Source organism: Microcebus murinus, chromosome 2 (genome assembly GCF_040939455.1).
Source record: "Microcebus murinus isolate Inina chromosome 2, M.murinus_Inina_mat1.0, whole genome shotgun sequence".
Classification (NCBI taxonomy): Eukaryota; Metazoa; Chordata; class Mammalia; order Primates; family Cheirogaleidae; genus Microcebus; species Microcebus murinus.
Genome location: NC_134105.1, coordinates 31,902,982 through 31,924,500, shown reverse-complemented (window position 1 = coordinate 31,924,500; position 21,519 = coordinate 31,902,982). Strand labels below are relative to the sequence as shown.

Below are 21,519 nucleotides of genomic sequence, written 5' to 3'. Positions count from 1 at the left end.
CAAAAAAGTGTATTTGAAATTCCCTTTTTTCCTAAAAATGTATGGTGTGTGGATTTTCAAAGGTATAGCATCAGAGAGGAAGAAAGCAAAGAAAAGAAACTGGGGGTTTTTTTGTTTTTGTTTTTTTTTTACATTTGCACTGTTCTTCACAGCACCTGTTAGTCTTATTTGAAAGAATGACTTTAGGAACTACAGACAGGTTTAGAACTTTTTGGTTTACTGCAAAATATTTTGTATTTTACTAGCTCCCTCACTTTGACTGATGTATGGTGTCTGTGTGTGTGTGTGTGTGTGTGTGTGTGTGTGTGTGTGTGTGTGTGTGTGTGTTCTTCAAAATAAGACTTTTTCTCTGTACGATTCCCATAACAAGACCCTTGAAATTTTATAAGGTCTACTTAATTCAACAAATGAATGAGTAGTTATAGAATTCCTATTAGTGCCTAGAGCTATGATAGCCCAATTTGGATAGAATGTTCTGTGGGTATTGTGGCTTCAATCCTGCTTTTGTGGATCTCACACAGTGTTCTCCCTCTGAGACTGCAAAGGAGTCAGGGATGTGTCCTCTTCTCTCCTCAGAAGGAAGGCCATGCACAGTAGAGGCTGGAAAAATCACAGCTCTGTAACTGAGTTTATCCTCTTGGGCTTCTCCAGAAATCCCAGAACCAACTGGATCCTTTTCTTCATCTTCCTTTTCCTCTACTTATTTACAGTCCTGGGCAATGGGCTCATTGTCACCCTGATCAGAGTAGATGCACGCCTCCACACCCCCATGTACTTCTTCCTCAGCATCCTCTCTCTCCTGGACCTCAGTTATGCCACCACCACAGTGCCCCAGATGTTGGTCCATCTGGTAAGCAAGAATAAGACCATCTCCTATGTTGGCTGTGTAGTCCAGATGTACATTTTCCTGACCTTGGGCATCAGTGAAACTTGGATTTTTGCAGCCATGGCCTATGACAGATATGTTGCCATATGCCATCCACTCCACTATGGGGTCCAGATGAGTCAAACCCTCTGTGTTCTCCTGGCAGTCAGCTCTGCCCTCTGTGGTCTCACCTGTGCCCTTGTCTACACCGTCTTTGCAATGAATCTGCCTTACTGTGGCCCCAATGAGATCAACCACTTCTTTTGTGAAATTCCTGCTGTCTTGAAGTTGGCCTGTGCAGACACTTCCCTCAATGACCAAGTGGACTTTATCTTGGGATTCATCTTGCTCCTGATCCCATTATCCCTCATCTTGGCCTCATATATTCGTATCTTCACAGCTATTCTAAGGATTCACTCCACCCAAGGGCGGATCAAGGCCTTCTCCACCTGTGCCTCCCACATCACTGTGGTCACCATGTTCTGTATTCCATGCATGGTCATGTACATGAGGCCTGGCTCTGAAGCCTCCCCAGAGGATGACAAGAAGCTGGCTCTGTTCTACAATGTCATCTCTGCCTTCCTTAACCCCATCATCTACAGCCTCCGGAACAAGGATGTGAAGAGGGCTTTCCTCAAGTTAATCCGAATGAGTGAGGACACTCAATAGGTCACAGACTAGGACTATCTATGGTGTTTCTGTCTCTTCTCTGCACCATACACACCATTGCGGAAGTCACTGGAGTGAATGAGGACTGCCAGGATGAGCAAGGTGTTTAGAAAAAAAACACATTCACATTAATTTGCCCATGGAAACATTAGGAAAGGACTTAGAGAGAACTTTAAGGTCATTGACCTTCTTGTCTTTGGAAAAGTCATCTAATTTCTCTGAGATTTAATTCCATATCTGTAAAATGTGTTTTATGATAGTCATTGTGCCTAAATAAGAATAGTCAACTTTATGGATCTTTTTCTATATGACGGTCACTAAGTGCTTTATATGTACTTATTTTAATTCTTAAAATAACTCTAGAGGTAGGTATTTTATCTCCTTTATACAAATAAAGAAACGGAGGCACAAGAAGACTAAATAAATTGCCAAATGTCACCCAGCTAGAAAGTTACACAGCTGAGATTTAAATCCAGGTAGCATAGTTCCAAAGCCTAGGCCCTTATCTATTATAATATGACACATCTTAAGTAAACAATCAAGACTTTTGAGACTTAGCTGAGACAATGGATGGGATACTATTGGGGAAAGTTGAAAAGACTTGAAAAGTTAAAAATAGGAGGTCAAGCTTATTATTATAAGTCACAACTACAGGGTGAGATCCCTGATGTCTAGAGCTCTATTGGGTACTTTAGATCTTCCTCTCCAGCACTCTGTAGCCTAACATGATAGCATTGTACAACGGAGTGTTAACTCCTCAATAAATGATTTTTGAGTACTTTTTCCCAGCTTCACCCCCATTTGTGGCCTGTAGTCTCCCTAATTCTTCTTTCAGATCTACTTTGCCTTCATGGGTTTCCCTTCTATTTCCATTGTGTCTACCCCAGCTGTGGTTTCCAATAACTCAGACTTTTATTTACAAGGAGAGTGTCTTGGTTTCCACAACTGACTTACCCCTAAACTTCTTTTGCTACCAGAGAGAACATATGAGGACAGTGGAAAGTGCCCCAGACCTTAGTCTTGACTTAAATTTTTGAGATCCTGGAAGAAACACCTAATCTCTTCGGAGCTCAGTCCTCTGAAACATAAAATGGAGATAATGACCAAGTCTGACTCTGGCCAGCCGCACCATAAAATTATTTTTAAGCTCAAATGGAAACATGACTTAAAACTTAAATAATTGTGTATATTATTATTAGAGAATCATTACTTTGAAACTAAATATCCTAGAAAATGTTCATGAAATTATTAATAGTAGCTTGTATTTGTCAACTTCAAATGTTAAGATTAGGTTTATTGTGAGATCAGAAGGTGTGGGTGGAACACTCATGGTGGCAATTGGCTGCATATCCAGAGAGTCATGTTTTCAATACACATACCCCAAAATTAGAAAAAAAATCACAGCATTAGATGCCACATTAACCAAGAACTAAACTATTTCTAGTTATATTAAAGAAAAATGAATTTCCACCACTCTAGCTTCAGACAAATATTAAATTGCTTTGTAAAAGGTGACACAAATGAACCTTTTAAGTTAGTTACATGTTTTTATGATAGGAGACAATTAACAAAATATTCCACTTGCTCTTAACTGCTTTGAAGGAAGTTTTACCTGAAAACAAAGGATTATCTGAATGGTAAGACAACCCAAAAGACTAATAAATGCTGAGAGTGTGCTTTGCTCATAAGCAACTTTCTCCAGAAGACACATTTATGAGAATTGCCAGCCTAGAGAATTCTTAGCATTCCCCAAGCATTAAATGAATACAAGCTCTAAGAGTGATGTGGAACTTTGAGAAGGGAAGGGTCTCCACTGCCAGGCTCTACTGCCTGAACCTCACAGCCCCTAAGGAGACAAGCCCTAGAGAAAGAGCAGCCTTGATTTTCTGGAGTCAGAAATAAAATTGTCAATAAGACATGCTGATTGTGTTTCTTGGGGGCTTGTTGAGAAAATTGCTCTGGGTTTATTAGAGAGGGCCTCTGCTGGAACTAATGAGACTTCTTAATTTTCATTTTCTTTTCTTTCTTTCTTTCTTTCTTTCTTTCTTTCTTTCTTTCTTTCTTTCTTTCTTTCTTCCTTCCTTCCTTCCTTCCTTCCTTCCTTCCTTCCTTCCTTCCTTCCTTCCTTCCTTCCCTCCTTCCTCCCTCCCTCCCTCTGTCCCTCCCTTCCTCCCTCCCTCCCTTCCTTCCTTCTTTCCTTCCTTCCTTCCTTCCTTCCTTCCTTCCTTCCTTCCTTCCTTCCTTCCTTCCTTCCTTCCTTCCTTCCTTCTTTCTCAGAGTCTTGCTCTGTTGCCCCAGCTAGAGTGCAGTAGCATCATCATAGCTCACTACAACTTCAAACTCCTGGGCACAAGTGATCCTCCTGCCTCAGCCTCCCCAGTAGCTGGGATTATAGGAACATGCCACCATGCCTGGCTAATTTTTCTATTTTTTGTAGAAATGGGGTGTTGCTCTTGCTCTCAGACTGGTCTAGAAGTCCTGAGCTCAAGCGATCCTCCTGGCTCAGCCCCCCAGAGTGCTGGAATTATAGGCATGAGCCACCATGCCCAGCCATGGGCTTTCTTTCTTAGAGCTCTCAAAGCAATAGAAACCCACAGCAGTCCCACCCCGTTTCCCCACCTCTCTGTGTGATTCCTCTACTCTGGCCTGTCCTGACTTCTCAGGTCTTCGCATAGGCTATTCCACCTGAAATGCCCTCTCCTCCCACTTCCCAACTGTCTCCTTGCTCATTCATAAAAGCCTCATACAGATCTCCTCAGGAAGTTTCCTAACTACTTTTAAACCAGATGAAAATTTTTGCTTCCCCATGAACTCTCAGCACTACCAACTAAGCATTTAACCCTGACCTCAGAAAAAATTGAAAATCAGGCTGGAAGACATCTTATATAAGATCCAGCCTACATCTTTGCCTTAAATCTTCTTGATAAAAAGATCTGCTAACATGTCCTTCAAATATATTTGCATAAGACTATTTCAAATGTATGTGTCTTGGACTGTCCTTTCTCTCATTCATGATATATACACACACTCTCTCTCTTAGGAAACTGGGTATAGAAGGAAACTTCCTCACTCTGATTAAGACCACCTATAAAAAACATCAGTAACATCACACACAGTGATGAAAGACTAAGTGCTTTCCTCCTAAAATCAGTCTAAAACAAGGATGTTTGCTCTTACTACTCCTATTTAAGACAGTACTAGAAATCCTAGCCAGTGAAATAAGGAAAGAAAAGAGACTGGAAAGGAAAAAATAAAACTGCCCCTATTTGCAGATAACCTAGTTGTCTATGTAAAACAAAACTGATAACAAACCACAAAGATCCTACATAAAAAAAATTCTAGAACTGAAGATTCAGCAATGTAACATAACAAAACTTATGGGATACAGCAAAAATGATGCTTAGAGGGAAATTTACATGTGTGCCTATATTTAAAAAAGAAGAAAGATCTCAAATCAATACCCTTACCTTTTACTTTAAGAAAGGTAGGCAAGCAAACTAAACTGAAAGCAAGCAGAAAGGAAGGAAATAATAAAGATGAGTGTAAAATTTGAGTGTAATTAAATAAAATAGAGAATAAGAAATTTTTTGAGAAAATGAACAAAACTGAAAATTGGTTACTTTAAAAGATCAACAATATTAACAAACCTTTAGCTAGACTGACCAAGAAAAGAAAGGAGAAGACTTAAAATATAAAAATTTGAAGTGAAAGAGAAAAGATTACTATGGCCCTTACAGAAATAAAAAGAATTATAAAAGAATACTATAGAAAATTGTAAGTCAACAAATTAACCTAGAAGATATGGGCACATTTCTAGAAAGACATAAACTACTGGAACTGACTCAAAAAGAAATAGAAGCTCTGAATATACCTATTCATGTAAAGATATTTAATTAGTAATTTATAAACTTCCTAAAAGAAAAGCCTAGGACCAGATGGGTTTACTGGTGAATTCTACCAAACATTTAAAGAATCAACACCAATCCTTTCAAATTCTTAAAAAAACAAAAAAAGGAGGTAGTACTCAATTCATTCTATAAGGCCAAAATTACTCTCATACCAAAACCACACTAAGACATTACAAGAAAAGACAACTACAGACTTATATCTCTTATAAATATAGACACAAAAATCCTCAACAAAATGCTAAAAAGTGAAATCTAGAAACACATAAAATTATTATACACCACAACCAATGGTGATTCACCAAAAAATAGAAGGTCAATTCAATATTTAAAAATTAATCAATGTAAATACCATGTTAATATAATAAAAGGCAAAAGCCTTATGATTATGGATAAGGTTACATAAAAACCATTTCACTAAATTGAACACTTTCATAATAAAAGCTTTCAACAGGCCGAGTGCGGTGGCTCATGCCTGGAATCCTAGCACTCTGGAAGGCCAAGGCAGGCGGATTGCTCGAGGTCAGGAGTTCGAAACCAGCCTGAGCAAGAGCGAGGCCCTGTCTCTACTATAAATAGAAATTAATTGGCCAACTAATATATACATAGAAAAAATTAGCCGGGCATGGTGGCGCATGCCTGTAGTCCCAGCCACTCGGGAGGCTGAGGCAGCAGGATTGCTTGAGCCCAGGAATTTGAGGTTGCTGTGAGCTAGGCTGATGCCACGGCACTCACTCTAGCCTGGGCAACAAAGTGAGACTCTGTCTCAAAAAAAAAAGCTTTCAACAGTTTAGGAATGAAAATGAATTTCCTCAACCTAATGAAGAGTATCAATGAAAAACTTACAGCTAACATCATATTTATTGATGAAAGACTGAAAGCTTTCTCCCTAAGTCCTGAAATAAACATCATCTTATAAAGCATCAGTCATTTGGGGTTAAAGGCCCACTCCACTCCACTATGACCTAATCTTAATCAATTACATCTGCAACAGCCTCATTTCCCAATAAGGTCACATTCTGAGGTACCAGGGGTTAGGACTTCAGCATATCTTTTGGGAGACACAATTCAACCTGTAACACTGGCTTTAGTCTGAATTTGCTGTCCGTCTCAACCCTAGTGGCCAATCTAGTCATTTGGCTTTTAGGGTCTCAGTGTTGATGCCCCTCCTTTAGAAGGTCCACCTCAGTATCCTCATGAGAGTCTTCTTCTTTGTGTTCCCACAGCACTCTCTGTGCCTTTGTACATTCTGGTCTCTGTTTGAAATGCACCCCCTTCCTTTTTTCTGCCTGGTGACTTCCTAGTCATTCCTCAGAGTTAAATGCAAGGATCCTTCTGTGAAATCTTCTTGTTCCCTAACCTCAGGCAGAAAGAATCACTTCTCCTACCTCTGTGCCATGGAAATCTCCCAGGACAGGTCTCACCAGTGCACTGGTGTGCTTTGACCATTTCTCCCTGCTAGACCACAAGCTTCTGGAGGGCACAGACCACGTGTCGTTTATGTGTCATTTATCCCTGCATGAAATGCAACACAGAGTGGATGGATGTCAATAGGTGCTTGTTGAATTGAATCAAACATGCTAATGAGAGAGAGAATGATGAAAAATTGATGGGGACTTTTGGAGCGCCATACTGATATCTACGAAATGTTCCACTAATCACCCTCCAGTGATCATGGGCGATGTTGCTGATCAATCCTGGCAGGCTTTCTCAGGGAGCTCTGATATGGCTCAGAATCCACCACAGCCCAGCGCTCTGGGCAATCGCCACCAACCAGAGCTTGAAAACAAGATGTTTTCCATCTCTGAGTGGCACTAGTATTTGACTTCAGTGGCAGGGATTTCAAATCAAAGAAAGCGACTTCAGACTTCTCACATCATGTCATCCAAGAGGCATCTCCCCAGTTACGCTTGGGATGGATTCTGACCACATTATGAAGTACCTGCTGCGCGTCCTGCCCCATTCAAGGAGCAGAGGGGTGTGGCTGAGAGGGAGAAGTTGTGGTCCCTGGTCACCGTGAGTCTAATTATGAAAACACACATTTGAAAGACAAACAGAAGATCAACTATCTGACACACCTTGGGGAGTTGGGTCGAGTATAAACTATAAAATATGCATATTTACCATATATCTTTCATACCTGATCATATTTAACCCCCACAGCCACTCTGTACTGTTACTGCCCCATTTCACTGATGAGAAACTGAGGTACAGGGAGGCTGGTATCTTGTCCAATATTACACCCTTAGTAAGTGGTGGAGCCAGGATTTGATCTCAGGTCCTTTGGCTGTCTAGGGCTTTGCTCCCATGTGGAATATTTATCAGCTGTTTCATCCTGAGCCAGATTCCGTGAAGGATCCCACCATTGTTTGGGGAATATTCCCTTCCCTGCAGGAAGTCACAGTATTCTGTGGCCACAAGAGGTCAGCACACAGCACCGGGTCCCAGCAGGGCATGGTGGGGAGGGTGGAGTGTCCCTGGCGGCGGAAGCAGAGAGGAGCCCTACCCTGCCGGCTGCCCCTGGGAAACCCCTACTGTCCTTCAGGAAGTGTGGAAGGCTTCCCCGCCATGCCCGGCCAGCCCTGGCCCTTGCACTTTCTCCAACCGGTGCTCACACGTCTGTCCCCCGGGAACTGCAAGGCAGAACAGAGAGGCTGTTTGGAGCAGGGGCCGTTGGATTGGGAGACTCGGGGGCCTGGGCGTGGAGGCGAAACGGGCCTTCAGGGCCTGGGAGGGCCGCTGTGGGGCTGGGGATCTCACGGCACGTGTGGCTCATTAGGAACCTGCCTGCCTGTCCTCCCTGAGGATCAGGAGCAGACTGTTAAAGGAGGGCCCAGCAGGCTCCTGGCTCAGCCCTCACGGAGCCTGCGCCAGGTGAGGAGGGCAGAGGCAGGGGCGGGGGCAGGGGCAGGGGGCTGCGGCATGCAGTCCCCGCACCCGGGCGCCCCTGCCTGCAGCTCCCCATCTGTCTGTCCCTGTCTGACGCTGCCCGCCTCCCCCTCCTCTCCACCACATCAGAGCTTTGGACCCAGCTCTCCTCCCTGACCTCTGTGCTGCTCAGTTGTTGATTTCTCTCTGCGCAGCGGCCTGTCAGTCTCTTGGTCTCTTTCCCCCTCTTTATTTGTCTTGTGGGCGTGCTCCTCCACTGGGGGAGGCGGAGGCTGCTGCTGTGCAGCTGAGGCAGTGGCTCTCCTCTGCGCCCCAGCCATCAGGCTTTGCACCTTGGACGGAGGATACGGGGACTGGTAGGAGATGTAAAAGCAGGGATGACTAGTTATGGGAGTTGGGGAAAGGAGTGTTTGAGGGTTCGGGGGAGCTGGGAGGAGATTAGAACTGGGAAGAGCATGGTGCTGTCACTGGAGGAGAGGGAAGTGACCAACAGGATACCGACGTGCTGGCACTCTTCCCAGGCATGGCCTGGGCTTAGCATGGCTAGAAAGGAGGTCACCGTGGGCTTGGAGCCCCCATCCATCTATTCCTAACCCTTCTACCTCTCTCCCACCTATGCTCGCTTCTCCTCATTCTCTCCATTATGCACCACATTCTGGTCACTTTGTAGCAGGACGGGAGTGGGATCCCTACTGAGAGTCTACTGCAGTGGTCCAGGCCTCAACTCCAGGTGACACTGGAAGATGAGAGGACAAAGGCCTCAACTTCCAGCTGCAGTGGACCAGAAACCCCGCAGAAAAACAAACAAACAGACAAAAAGAAACACTCCCTCCACCTATGCTCTGACCTAGATATCTCCTCATATCATTCTTTCTCTGCACAGTTCACTCCTCAAAACACATGGCAATCTGACTTTGGCCTTCATCCCAGAAACTTCTCACATCCAAGCCACTTATTAGTTTCATTATGTATTTATTACTACTTGTTTTGGACAATGTTTATTCCCCCTGCCCTATCTATTCTCCTCCCACCGTGTGCAGGACTGGTGACAATGCATCCTTGTCATGTGGTCACCAGTTTCTGCTTAATTCTCTCATAAGGTCAGAAAGCTCACTACCTTCTCGGAAAGTTGATTCTACTCATGAACTGCCCTCACTGGTGTAGGCTGGTTAGATTGAGCCAAAACCTGCCTTCTTGGTGTAACTCCCAACCGTACCTCTTGGGACCGCCCAGAACAAAGCTTGTCTTTCCTCCACTTGAAAGACTTTCAGAGAATTGGTTCTTACCTTCCAGAATGCCCCTCTTCATTCAGTTCTGTAGAAGGGACATCCTTATTTCCTTCACCCCTTACTCACATGATGTGGTTTCCAGATCCTTCTTCATAGCCTGTTTCAAGTTTTTCAGCTTCTCCTTAAATGTGGCTCCAGCAGTGAGGCTGATGCCCCACACGTGGTCTGGCTACTGCAGGTTTCATACACCTCCTGTGACCTACTGGGGTCCTTTCTCAAGGATGTAGCCTCACGTTGATTTTTTAAAGATTTCTTTACACTGACCCAGTTTAAGTTCTCAACTATTTCCCAACAGAATGCTGCCCCATCTGAGCTTGGAACAGCTGGCTTCTGGAGCCAAGAGAGGAGACAGATTTTACATTTGTCCTATAACACTTTTTTTTTTTTTTTTTTGAGACAGAGTCTCACTTTGTTGCCCAGGCTAGAGTGAGTGCCGTGGCGTCAGCCTAGCTCACAGCAACCTCAAACTCCTGGGCTCAAGGAATCCTCCTGCCTCAGCCTCCCGAGTAGCTGGGACTATAGGCATGCACCACCATGCCCAGCTAAGCTTTTCTATATATATTAGTTGGCCAATTAATTTCTTTCTGTTTATAGTAGAGACGGGGTCTCGCTCTTGCTCAGGCTGGTTTCGAACTCCTGACCTCGAGCAATCCACCCGCCTCGGCCTTCCAGAGTGCTAGGATTACAGGTGTGAGCCAATGCGCCCAGCCCTATAACACTTTTTGTTGTGGGCATCGGCCTCTTGTTCTATCCAGCTGAGACCTGAAATCTGATTTTCAACCCCTGAATCAGATCTTCTTCACTGTGTTCCCAGCTGTTGTAAAGAGAGAACCCATGAGACTGTGTGGTCTGCAGGGACGTGATCTTGAATGATCTGGTGGTCACAGGTAAATTGTCAGTATCCATCCCATTCTTACTGCTCCCCTTCCATCTTACTCTTGCGGCAGTGCCTCTCATGGCTTGTTCTTAATCCTGGTGCAACATGCTTCCTTAAGGGCCTAGCTTCTTTCCCTCAGTGGATATACATTCCAGACTCTTCTCCACCTTAGGAAAAATAAAACCAAAAAAACCAAAGCAAAAAACACTCTCCACCCATGTCCCGATCTAGACGTCTTCTTGTCTTACTCCTCTGTATACTTCACTCCCCAGAACCCATTGCAATCTGACTTCTTTCTTCATCATAGAAATTTCTCACATCCAAGCCACTTATTAGTTTTATTATTATTTATTTATTAGTGCATTTTTTGGACAGTTTTTATTCCTCTTTCCCCTGGCCCTGTCCGCAGTGCTTGGCACCATGGGCAGCCCCTTGGGAGACTTCAGCTCCTTGGGTTTGTGCATCACTCACACCTGCCTCCCTGGATGTTCTTTCTCGAGCCCCAGCTCTTCCTCTGGGGTTCTCTGCAATGTTCATGCTCCTGAGTTGCATTGTTAAACCTTCTGTTCTCTCCTAGAGAGTTCTCTCCATTGTATAATTTAATTACCCTCCAAATTCTGGTGCTGCCTACATATTGATCTTCCATTTAGATTTTCTTCCTGAGCATCAAAGCTATCTGTCTAACTCTCTGATGGGCAGATCCTCAAGAAGATGCCCCATGTTTCAAACTCTGCATGTCTGTAATCCAGAATTAATCATTACCTCCCTACCACTTTCTGCCCTACCTGTCTCCCTCCTTTCCCTCTACCTAGGCTCTATCTTGTTTGATTTTGGTTTTGTTTTTGATTTTGTTATTGAGACAGAGTCTCTCTCTGTCACCCCAGATAGAGTGGTGCAGTGGTGTCATCGCAGCTCAGTGCAACCTCAAACTCCTGGGCTCAGGTGATCCTCCTGCCTCAGCCTCCTGAATAGCTAGGGATACAGGTGCATGCCACCATGCCCAGCTAATTTTTCTATTTTTAGTAGAGACAGGGTCTTACTCTTGCTCAGGCTGGTCTTGAGCTCCTAGCCTCAAGCAATCCTCCTGCCTCAGCCTCCTAGAGTGCTAGGATTACAGGTGTGAGCCACTGCACCTGGCCTGGTTCTATCTTGTAGAACGGCACTAATGTAGTATAGGCTCCTCAAGCCCATCCTTGTTTCCTCCCTTTCTCACCTTCTACACACCTCAGTTACCATGTATTATTGATTCAGTTTCCCTCACCTCTCTCTAATCTCTCTTTTCTTCTTCATGCAAGAGAACACTAGCTGCTTTCTGCCTTTTCCCCATATCCCTTAACTAGTCTTCTTCTAATACCTTCTCCTAACTTCCAACCAAATAGTATGTTTCTGAAACCTAAGCCTGACAAATTACAACTCATCTGCTCGAAACTCATCGATGTCTTGCCACAGCCTAAAGGATCAAGTTCACGCTCCTTAGAAAGGTATACAATACTCTTTTTAAATAAATATATATTATTTTTATAAATTTATGGGGTACAAGTGCAGATTTGTTACATGGATATAGTGCATAACAGTAAAATCTAGGTTTTTAGTGTACTCATCACCCAAATAGTGTATATTGTATCCAATAGATAATTTTTCTTCCCTCACCCACCTCCCACCATCCCACCTTTTGGTGTCTCCAATGTCTATTATTCAGCTCTGTATGTCCATGTGTGCCCATTGTTTAGCTCCCACTTATAAGTGGGAATATGCAGTATTTCACTTTCTGTTTCTGAGTTATAAGAATAATGGCCTCCAGTTCCATCCATGTTGCTGCATAAGATGGGATTTCATTCTTTTTTTTATGACTGCAGAGTATTCCATTGTGTGTGTGTGTATACATACACATATATAAAATATATATATATATATATATATATATATATATATATCACATTTTCTTTATCCAATCATCTGTTGATGGATAGGTAGGTTGAGTCCATGACTTTGCTATTGTGAATAGTGTTGTTGCAATAAACAGACAAGTGCAGGTGTCTTTTTGATATAATGATTTGTTTTCCTTTCAGTCATGGGATTGCTGGATCAAATGGTAGATCTATTTTTAGCTCTTTGAGAAATCTCCATACTGTTTTCCAGAGAGGTCATATTCATTTATATTCTCAGCAGCTGTGTATTCCCTTCTTTCAACATCCTCATCAACATCTGTTGTTTTTTTGATTTTTTTAATATTAGCCATTCTGACTGGTGTAAGATAGTTATTTCATTATAGTTTTAATTTGAATTTCCCTGATGATTAGTGATGTTGAGCATTTCTTCATATGCTTCTTGGCCATTTGTATGTCTTCTTTTGAAAATGTCTGTTTATGTGCTTTGCCCACTTTTTGATAGGGTTATTTGTTGAGCTGTTTGAGTTTCTTGTAGGTTCTGGATATTACTCCTTTGCCAAATACAGCTTATAGATATTTTCTGTCATTCTATAAATTTTGTGTTTACTTATCTATTTTTGCTTTCTTGTATTTGTTTTTGGTGTCTCAGTCATAAATTCTTTGCCTAGGCCAATGTTCAGAAGAGTTATTCCTAGGTTTTCTTCTAGTATTTTTATAGTTTCAGGTCTAAATGTAAGTCTTTAATCATGGATTAAAGACATGGATTAACTCATGAACTCTTGAGTTAATTTTTGTATGTGGTGAGAGATATGGGTCAAGTTTCATTCTTCTACATGTGGCTATCCAATTTTCCCATTATTGAATAGGGTGTCTTTCCCCACTGTATATTTTTGTTGACTTTGTCAACGATCAGTTGGTTGTAGGTATGTGGCTTTATTTATGGGTTCTCTATTCTGTTCCAATTATCTGTTTGTCTATTTTTATACCAATAGCATGCTATTTTGGTTACTATAGCCTTGTGGTATAATTTAAAGTTGGGTAATGTGATGCCTCTTGTTTCGTTCTTTTTGCTTAGGATTTCTTTGGCTACTTGGGCTCGTTTTTTGGTGAATTTTAGGATTGTTTTTCTAATTCTGGGGAAAATGACATTGGTAATTTGATAGAAATTGCATTGAATCTATAGATTGTTTGGGGCAGTATGGTCATTTTAATAATATTGATTCTTCCAATCCATGAGCATGGGGTGTTTTTCCATTTGTTTGTGTCATCTATGATTTCTTTAATTAGTATTTTGTAGTTTTCCTTGTAGAGATCTTTCAGTTCTTTGACTAAATGTATTCCTTGGTATTTTTTTTAGAGCTATTGCAAATGGAATTGAGTTCTTGATTTGGTTCTCTGCTTGATTGTTATTGGTGTATAGAAATGCTATTGATTTATATATGTTGATTTTGTATCCTGAAACTTTACTGAAGTCATTTATCAAATCTAGAAGTCTTTTGGAAGAGTCTTTAGGGATTTTTAGGCATAAGATCATATCATCAGCAAACAGAGATAATTTGACTTCACTTTTCCAATTTAGATGCCTTTTATGTCTTTCTATTGTCTGATTGCTCTAGCTAGGACTTTCTAGCTAGGACTTCTAGTTAAATAGGAGTGGTGTAAAAGCGCATCCTTGTCTTGTTCCAGTTCCTAGGAAGAATGCTTTCAACTTTTCCCCAGTTAGTATGATATTGGCTGTGGGTTTATTGTATATGGCTTTTATTATTTTGAAGTATGTTTCTTCTATGCCTAGTGTTTTGAGGGTTTTAATATGAAGGGATGCTGGACTTTATCAAATGCTTCTTCTGCATCTTTTGATATGATCAAATTGTTTTTGTTTTAATTCTGTTTATGTGGTGAATCACATTTATTAATTTGGGTATATTAAACCAATATACCATTCCTGGAATATAACCCACTTGATCATGCTGTATTATCTTTTTGATGTGCTGTTGGATTTGGTTTGTTAGTATTTAGTTGATGCTTTTGCAACTATGTTCATCAGGAATACTGGCCTGTAGTTTTCTATTTTTCTTGTGTACTTGCCTATCTTTGATATCAGAGTGATACTGGCTTTGTAGAATGTGTTAGTGAGGATTCCATCCTCCTTCATTTTTTGAACAGTTTCAACAGGATTGGTACCAGTTCTTTTTTGTGTATCTGATAGAATTTGGGTGTGAATTTGTCTTGCTCCCTATGAACACAGTAGAAGTACTGAGACTTGAACTCAAGTTTCCTGATTCCAAATCTTTTGCTTCTCCATTGGAAAACACTACTCCTATGGCATCATGAACAAGGGAATCAGTCTTCATCTTTGGAGGTATAAACTAAACCCAGGCACGGTCTTTTTCCTGGGCGCCCCACCAGTCATAAGTCTTAAAGAGAGAAAGGGACTCTAAAGGAATACAGATATTATTGGAAGAGATAGTCCTACCAGACTGGAGGGATTCAGAGATGCCCTAGGTGTGTTTAAGCAAAGAAGTCAGCTGGTATTCTGCCTTAAATAGTCAACATTTAGAGTCAAGCAGGAAGACTCTTCCCTTTAGGCATGAGTAAGACCAGAAAGAGGCAGAATTGGCAAACAACTTCATCTAAAATGAAATCAGGTATGAGGAAGCTTCCAGTGGCTCAAGAGTCAAAAAACAGACATAGTTGAAATTTTCTAAGAGCTTTTCATGTTTATGGAGCCATATATCTTTTCCACATTTCTAACTTACCCTGTCTGTTTCTGTATAGTGATAAAAAGTTTGAGGCTCCAGAGGAAAGGGTTCCACATACTTATTTTCAGAGAAGAGAGAGGGAAGAGCTTCAAATCTTCATCATTCCACTCTGCAGCCAGTACTGGGAAGAAGAGCCCAAGCGATGCACTATATGCATTGAGCTTCTGAAGGAGAGAGAAGCAGATGGCCTTACTGGGGCTGATGAAAGAGAAGGAAATGAGACATTGGGGGTTCTGAGAGATTTGGCCTGAGAAGCTGAATATTCCATGAATATTTTCCTCCCTCTCCCAAAGCTAGCTTCACTCCAGGTAGAGCTCAGTCTCTGAACTGACATTAATCCCAAGTAGGACCTAAATAATCACTGGAATTTCTAGCAATGGAATGGCCATGGTAACTGGATATGCATTTGAAGCTAGGCCACTAATAGGTCCTGTTCTTGTTTTGCAGCTGAAGGAGAATGCAGGACTTGACATGGGAGAATCACAGCTCTGTGTCTGAGTTCATCCTTCTGGGCTTCTCTGGGGATTCCCAAATTAATGCAATCCTCTTCACCATTTTCCTTTTCCTCTACCTCTCAACACTTGTGGGCAATGGGCTCATTGTCACCCTGATCCACCTGGACTCCCGCCTCCACACACCCATGTACTTCTTCCTCAGTGTCCTTTCCATGCTGGACATGAGCTATGTCACCACCACTGTTCCCCAGATGTTGGTGCATCTGGTCTGCCAAAAGAAAACGATCTCTTATGTTAGGTGTGTGGCCCAAATGTTCATCTTTCTGGTGTTGGGCATCACTGAGGGCTGGTTGTTCTCTGTCATGGCTTATGATAGATATGTGGCCATCTGCTACCCACTCAGATACAAGGTTATCATGAGCGCATGGCTGTGTGGGGCAATGGTAGTCTTTTGTGGACTGTGGGGTGTCAGCTGTTCCCTAGTCTACACTGTCTTTACAATGCGCCTGCCCTATTGTGGCCCCAGTGAGATCAACCACTTTTTCTGTGAGGTCCCTGCTGTCCTGAAGCTGGCCTGTGCAGACACATCCCTCAATGACCAAGTAGATTTCATCCTGGGCTTCATCCTTCTCCTGGTACCTCTTTCCTTTATTCTCGCCTCTTACATTCGCATCTTTGCCACCATCTTGAGAATCCGCTCTGCCCATGGTCGACTCAAGGCCTTCTCCACCTGTGCATCCCACATCACCGTGGTCACCATGTTCTGTGGACCTGCCATGTTTATGTACATGAACCCTGGAGCCAATGCCTCCCCAGAGCGGGACAAGAAACTGGCTTTGTTCTACAATGTCATCTCTGCCTTTCTCAACCCCGTAATCTACAGCCTCAGAAACAAAGATGTGAAAAGGGCTTTCCTCAAAGTAACGGGCTGGGGCAGGGCCCCTGAATAACACCACTGAAGCAAAGAGAACCACAGCCAGACCTGAAGCCACAGGGTCTGTGGATCTTTTACCCTATTCTTTCCCATCACGCAATAAACAGGCACAAATCGTTGGCTGATGGTTAAGGGAGATGATGTATGGATGTAGTTACCTAGTGTAGACTTGCTGATGGATCCAGCAGATGACCTATTCTCCAACATCAACAGACACAGCTGTGGACAGAGTGCCAAGTAGGACATGTGTCTGATTAATTTTTGTTTCCCCAGAGCCCAGCCAAGGGTCTGGCACAAACAAAGCAACATTAACATTTGCTGATTGAGTGACTGAGTGCATGAAGATTGGACACATTAAATCAACTCAGGATGGCTGGGACAAGATGACTCACAGGACTACAGATCAGTGACCTTACTTTAACTCAGTCGAAAGCATGAACAGGTCTAAAGAAACATAGTCTTAGGAGAGTGGAAAGTGACCTTAGGAATAGGGTTCATGGATAGGTCATTTTCCATTCAGCACTGTCCAGGGGAGTGTTGGTCCCAGGGTACAGGCTCTATCTGGTCCCTGGAGAGGTGAGCTCCTGCTGCAATGAAGAGGTGTTTTGAGGGGTCTCTCAATACACAGATAAAACAACACCCAAGCCATATTGTAGTGGTTAAGAGCTCATACTTTGTAGCCAGACTGTTTCCTTATCTGTAAAATTTGGATAATAATAATAAAAGCAAACTACTACCTTGTAGGATTGTTGTGAGAAGTGAACTTTGGTAAAGTTTTAAAGCAGAGCTTGACACATTGAATGTCTATATAAACACTGCTATTCTTCTTATATTTTACTTCTCTTCCCTACTACTACAGTTACCAAGCAGACATATGATATTATTTTAGCTTAGAGAAAGATGTCATTCTGCTCTCTGGAAAGGGATAACTAACATTACAAATGAAAAGTCTGGCACTTGTTTACACTTCAGTCTGCTATGGATTTAGTCTATCACCAAGAAGTTCATGAGCTCAGAATCAGCAAAACCTTAAAAAATTATAATAACCCTTCAAGACGCTGCATGAAGAGGCCCTGATTTCAACCAGCCAGCACCCTTCAAAGATACATTCACTGATACACCCACATGGTAGAGCTTTTAATAAACCTTTCTTCAAATCTGAACTGAGGAATAATGGTGCTAATAGAGTACTTGATTCAATGAGTTATTGGCAGGAATAGAAGAATATGATGGTCATAAAGGTACTGGCTTCTGTTACCAGTGCCAGAATGCTTCGCCCATGGCTTTGGCCCCATATGGGCCCTGGCACCTTGGAGGAGGCATACACAAGTTGCTCCACATAATCTTAGACAATTGTACCACACAGTGTCTATTATACCAAGAAAGGCAGACAACACCCCAGTGAGGCCTGATTCAGAAGGAAGATTTACTGGGGAGCCTCCACCCACTTTCACAGAACCTCCTCTAAATATTTCCCTCACCTTTGCCAGCACCAGAGGAACAAGAGAAAAAGAGGCAGATGTTTCTATGATTTGCTTAATCCTTGCCAGCATTCTGCCATCTCACAGTCCACTGAAACATTCCAGACTTTCATGCTCTGAATTTGTCTTGACTTTTCAGAGTCCAAATCACCCAATGAATACAGATGACCAGTTATTCAACGAAATGCTGCTGTGATGAAATACTGTCAGATTCTTCCTTTAAAAACAAAGTAAATTTTAAAACTATTAATAGTCTCTTTAAGATCATAATAATTGAACTTTCATTAACTAACAGTCCTTAATAAAACAATGTTGGTTCTAAGGAAGGTGATACAGATTCAATCGAACCAGATGTCCATGAGTGTACTTTGAACTCGGAAGGAAAGTAGTGATGATTGTGGTATTGATGATAGTTATGAGCATGAGAACTGGTATAAAGAAGAACCATATTTGGCTTCACATTTCACAGCTGATTATAGGGCATTTGCTGAGCATGTTTGGGAAAGTAGTAAGGAAGGAGGCTTGAAGAGAGGTGCTGGGGGCAATGGGAGAGAGAGCTGGCAGGAGCCATATAGAAGGATTGGCAGATACAGCAAGCCCCAGACCACAGGGACAGAGGAAAAATTGCAGAGACATTACAGGAGTTGATCATGTTATCCAGCCTACATCAAGATAACGTTGGTACATTGGGAAGAGATGGAAGGGCAACAGATGAGAGAACAGATGCGGTGAGAGTAAGGATGGGAGAGAACTGGGAGAGTTGCTGGCAGAGAGTAGGATACAGGAAACTAATATTTCAGAGTGGGAAATGGTCCAGGTGATTATTTAAAAGCCCACCCAAGAGCGCTGCCACTGGGGAAAATTCAGGTTTTGGTAAAGAGGCGAAGGGAACATTCCATGAAGAAATTCTAGATGTGCTTCAATTTTAGAAAAGGGGATTTCAAAGCGAAGCTGTAAGAAGAGGAGGTGAAACTCAGTTTGGGAAGAATATATTGGGATGGCTGGATGCCCTGGGTAGTAATGACCAGAGATGGAGCAGACAGAACAGGGTTGAAATCCCACTTCCTTCAAACTAGCTGAAGGACTTTGGGTATGGCCTGCAACCACTGTGAGCATTAATTTTCTGATCTTCAGTTTTTCTCTTCAGTAAAATAGAGATAATGATACTGACTTTGAAAAGTTAGAGAAACTGTAGCTCTCAGGTCCAATCAGGAGAGAGAAATTACCCAGTAGGATAAACAGGGGAAATTTAATATAAATAGGTATTAACTATGAATAGTATCCTGGAACTGAGGGGATAGTGGCTAAAGAAGGATAAACTTGGACTCCTTTGGAGAAGGTATAGTTCAAGTACTGTATTGCAGAGGAATTGCTGGTTGGCCAGGCCAGAGCTGCTCTGAAGCTGATAGGCAAACTACAGGCCACCCTCCAAAGTGCAGGTAAGGGAGCAAGTGTTCAGCAACAGTAGCATGGGGATGCAGTTGGATGCTGGGAGCCACTGGGAACAGCAAGCCTTCACAGTGCTTGGGGTTTGGAGGAAGAATTACTTCTCTGTGTGTGACCCTGGAGACTACAGGTGCAACATAGAAGCTTGCTGAATGAACCCAGCAGGTGGCTGTGTGCAGGCCATTCCAGGGCTTGCTGAAGGAGTCAGGCAGTTGACCAGCTGTGCGGGGCTCTGGTTTTCATGTTGAGAGGGGACCAGGTCCAAGGGTGCAAGGTCATAGTGCATTCTGAGCCATGGCCCTGGCAGGAGATTGCAGTAAACCTCATTCTCTCACAGTGCTCCTCTGGTGCCCTCTACTGAGAAGGTTTAAAATCATACTTGCCTCAAGGAGAAATGCTCAAAGGGATTCTGTTGTTTATTACAGAGCATATGTTAATGGCTGCATTGGACACTGAGAGCAAGAAATGGATAACACGTATAGTCCGTGGCTTTGGCTGTCATATGTTCCTGTTTATGAACATTTAAACTCCCTTACAACGAAGAAAACAACTTCATGTTTACACATAACATGATACATCAGTCACTCTTCCTGTGAGAAGGTGCATAGTCCCCACAGTCATTGCATCCATTGCAGGCTGTATTAATTACTCCTCAAATTCAGTCATGGCCACACTGAATATTCTGTTACCTAATGACAAAATTGAAAGTCAACTTCCAATAACTTGTATATAAAATAATTTTTAATGGGAATGAGAAAGATAAGGAGAGTGATTATTATATAGAAATGAACACATTGAATTACAAAGAGAACATATGCAAAGCAACCACAGTCCTTGTTTGTGCAGTTGGTCATGACATTATAATTGATATCTATGCCTCCCTTCTCTCACTCTCATTCCATATTTCCCTTGCCCTAAGCCAGAAACTCAGCTGCTCCAGGTTATTTCCTTGATAGAACGACCCAAATTTTCAGTCCTGAAGGGTCTGAGTCCTCAATCATCTAATCATCCTGTGGGGTTTTTTTTTTTTTTTTTGGATGCCTACACTTTTTTCCATTAAGTTTTACTGTTGGGCATGAAAGTACAGCCAGAGCAATCTTAAGCAAAAATAACAAGTTAGGAGGCATTGGTCTACCAGATTTCAAGCTTTACTACAAGGCTATAGTAACCAAAACAGCATTGTATTGGCACAAGAACAGAGATATAGACCTTTGGAACAAGACTCAGAACCCAGATATAAAACCATTTTCATATTGTCATCTAATCTTCAACAAAACAGATAAAAATATACACTGGGGAAAAGAATCTCTATTCAATAAGTGGTGCTGGGAAAACTGTATAATCACATATAGAAGATTGAAACTGGATCCCCACCTCTCCCTTCTCACAAAAATCAACTCATGATGGATAACAGACTTAAACCTAAGGCATGAAAACTTAAGCATTCTAGAATAAAATGTTGGGAAGACTCTTTTAGACATTGGCCTAGGCAAAGAATTTATGGAGAAGTCCCCCAAAGCAATCACAGAAGCAACAAAAATAAACAAATGTGACCTGATCAAATTAAAAAGCTTCTGCACAGCCATGAAACTATCATTACAGCAAGTAGACAACCTACAGAATGGGAGAAAATATTTGCATTCTACACATCCGATAAAGGGCTGATAACAAGAATCTATATAGAACTTAAGAAAATCAGCAAGAAAAAATAAAAAACACATCAATAAATCGGCAAAAGATGTGAACAGAAACTTTTCAAAAGAAGACAGAATAATGGCCATCAAACATATAAAAGAGTGCTCAACATCTCTACTTATTAGGGAAATGCACATCAAAACCACAATGAGATATCACCTAACTCCAATGAGAATGGCCTTTATCAAAAAGTCGCAAAACAACAAATGCTGGTGTATATGTGGAGAGATTGGAACACTCTTACACTGCTGGTGAGACTGCAAATTAGTACAACCCTTGTGGAAAGTAATTTCAAGATACCTCAAAGAGCTAAAAATAGAAATACTATTTGATCCAGCAATCCCACTACTAGGCATCTACCCAAAG

The 21,519-nt window shown here is 42.1% G+C and overlaps 2 protein-coding genes across 2 annotated transcripts; both read left to right on the top strand.

Moving 5' to 3' along the window:
• The first annotated feature begins 586 nt into the window (after nt 1-586).
• On the top strand, nt 587-1,534 carry LOC105862267 (olfactory receptor 2A5-like). The gene has a single exon (XM_012748453.2). It carries the CDS (start codon nt 587-589, stop codon nt 1,532-1,534), a length of 948 nt encoding a protein of 315 aa, XP_012603907.2.
• Nucleotides 1,535-15,599: 14,065 nt separating this feature from the next.
• Nucleotides 15,600-16,547, top strand: LOC105862265 (olfactory receptor 2A12-like). Its single transcript, XM_076010765.1, has one exon. It carries the CDS (start codon nt 15,600-15,602, stop codon nt 16,545-16,547), a length of 948 nt encoding a protein of 315 aa, XP_075866880.1.
• Nucleotides 16,548-21,519: the final 4,972 nt, after the last annotated feature.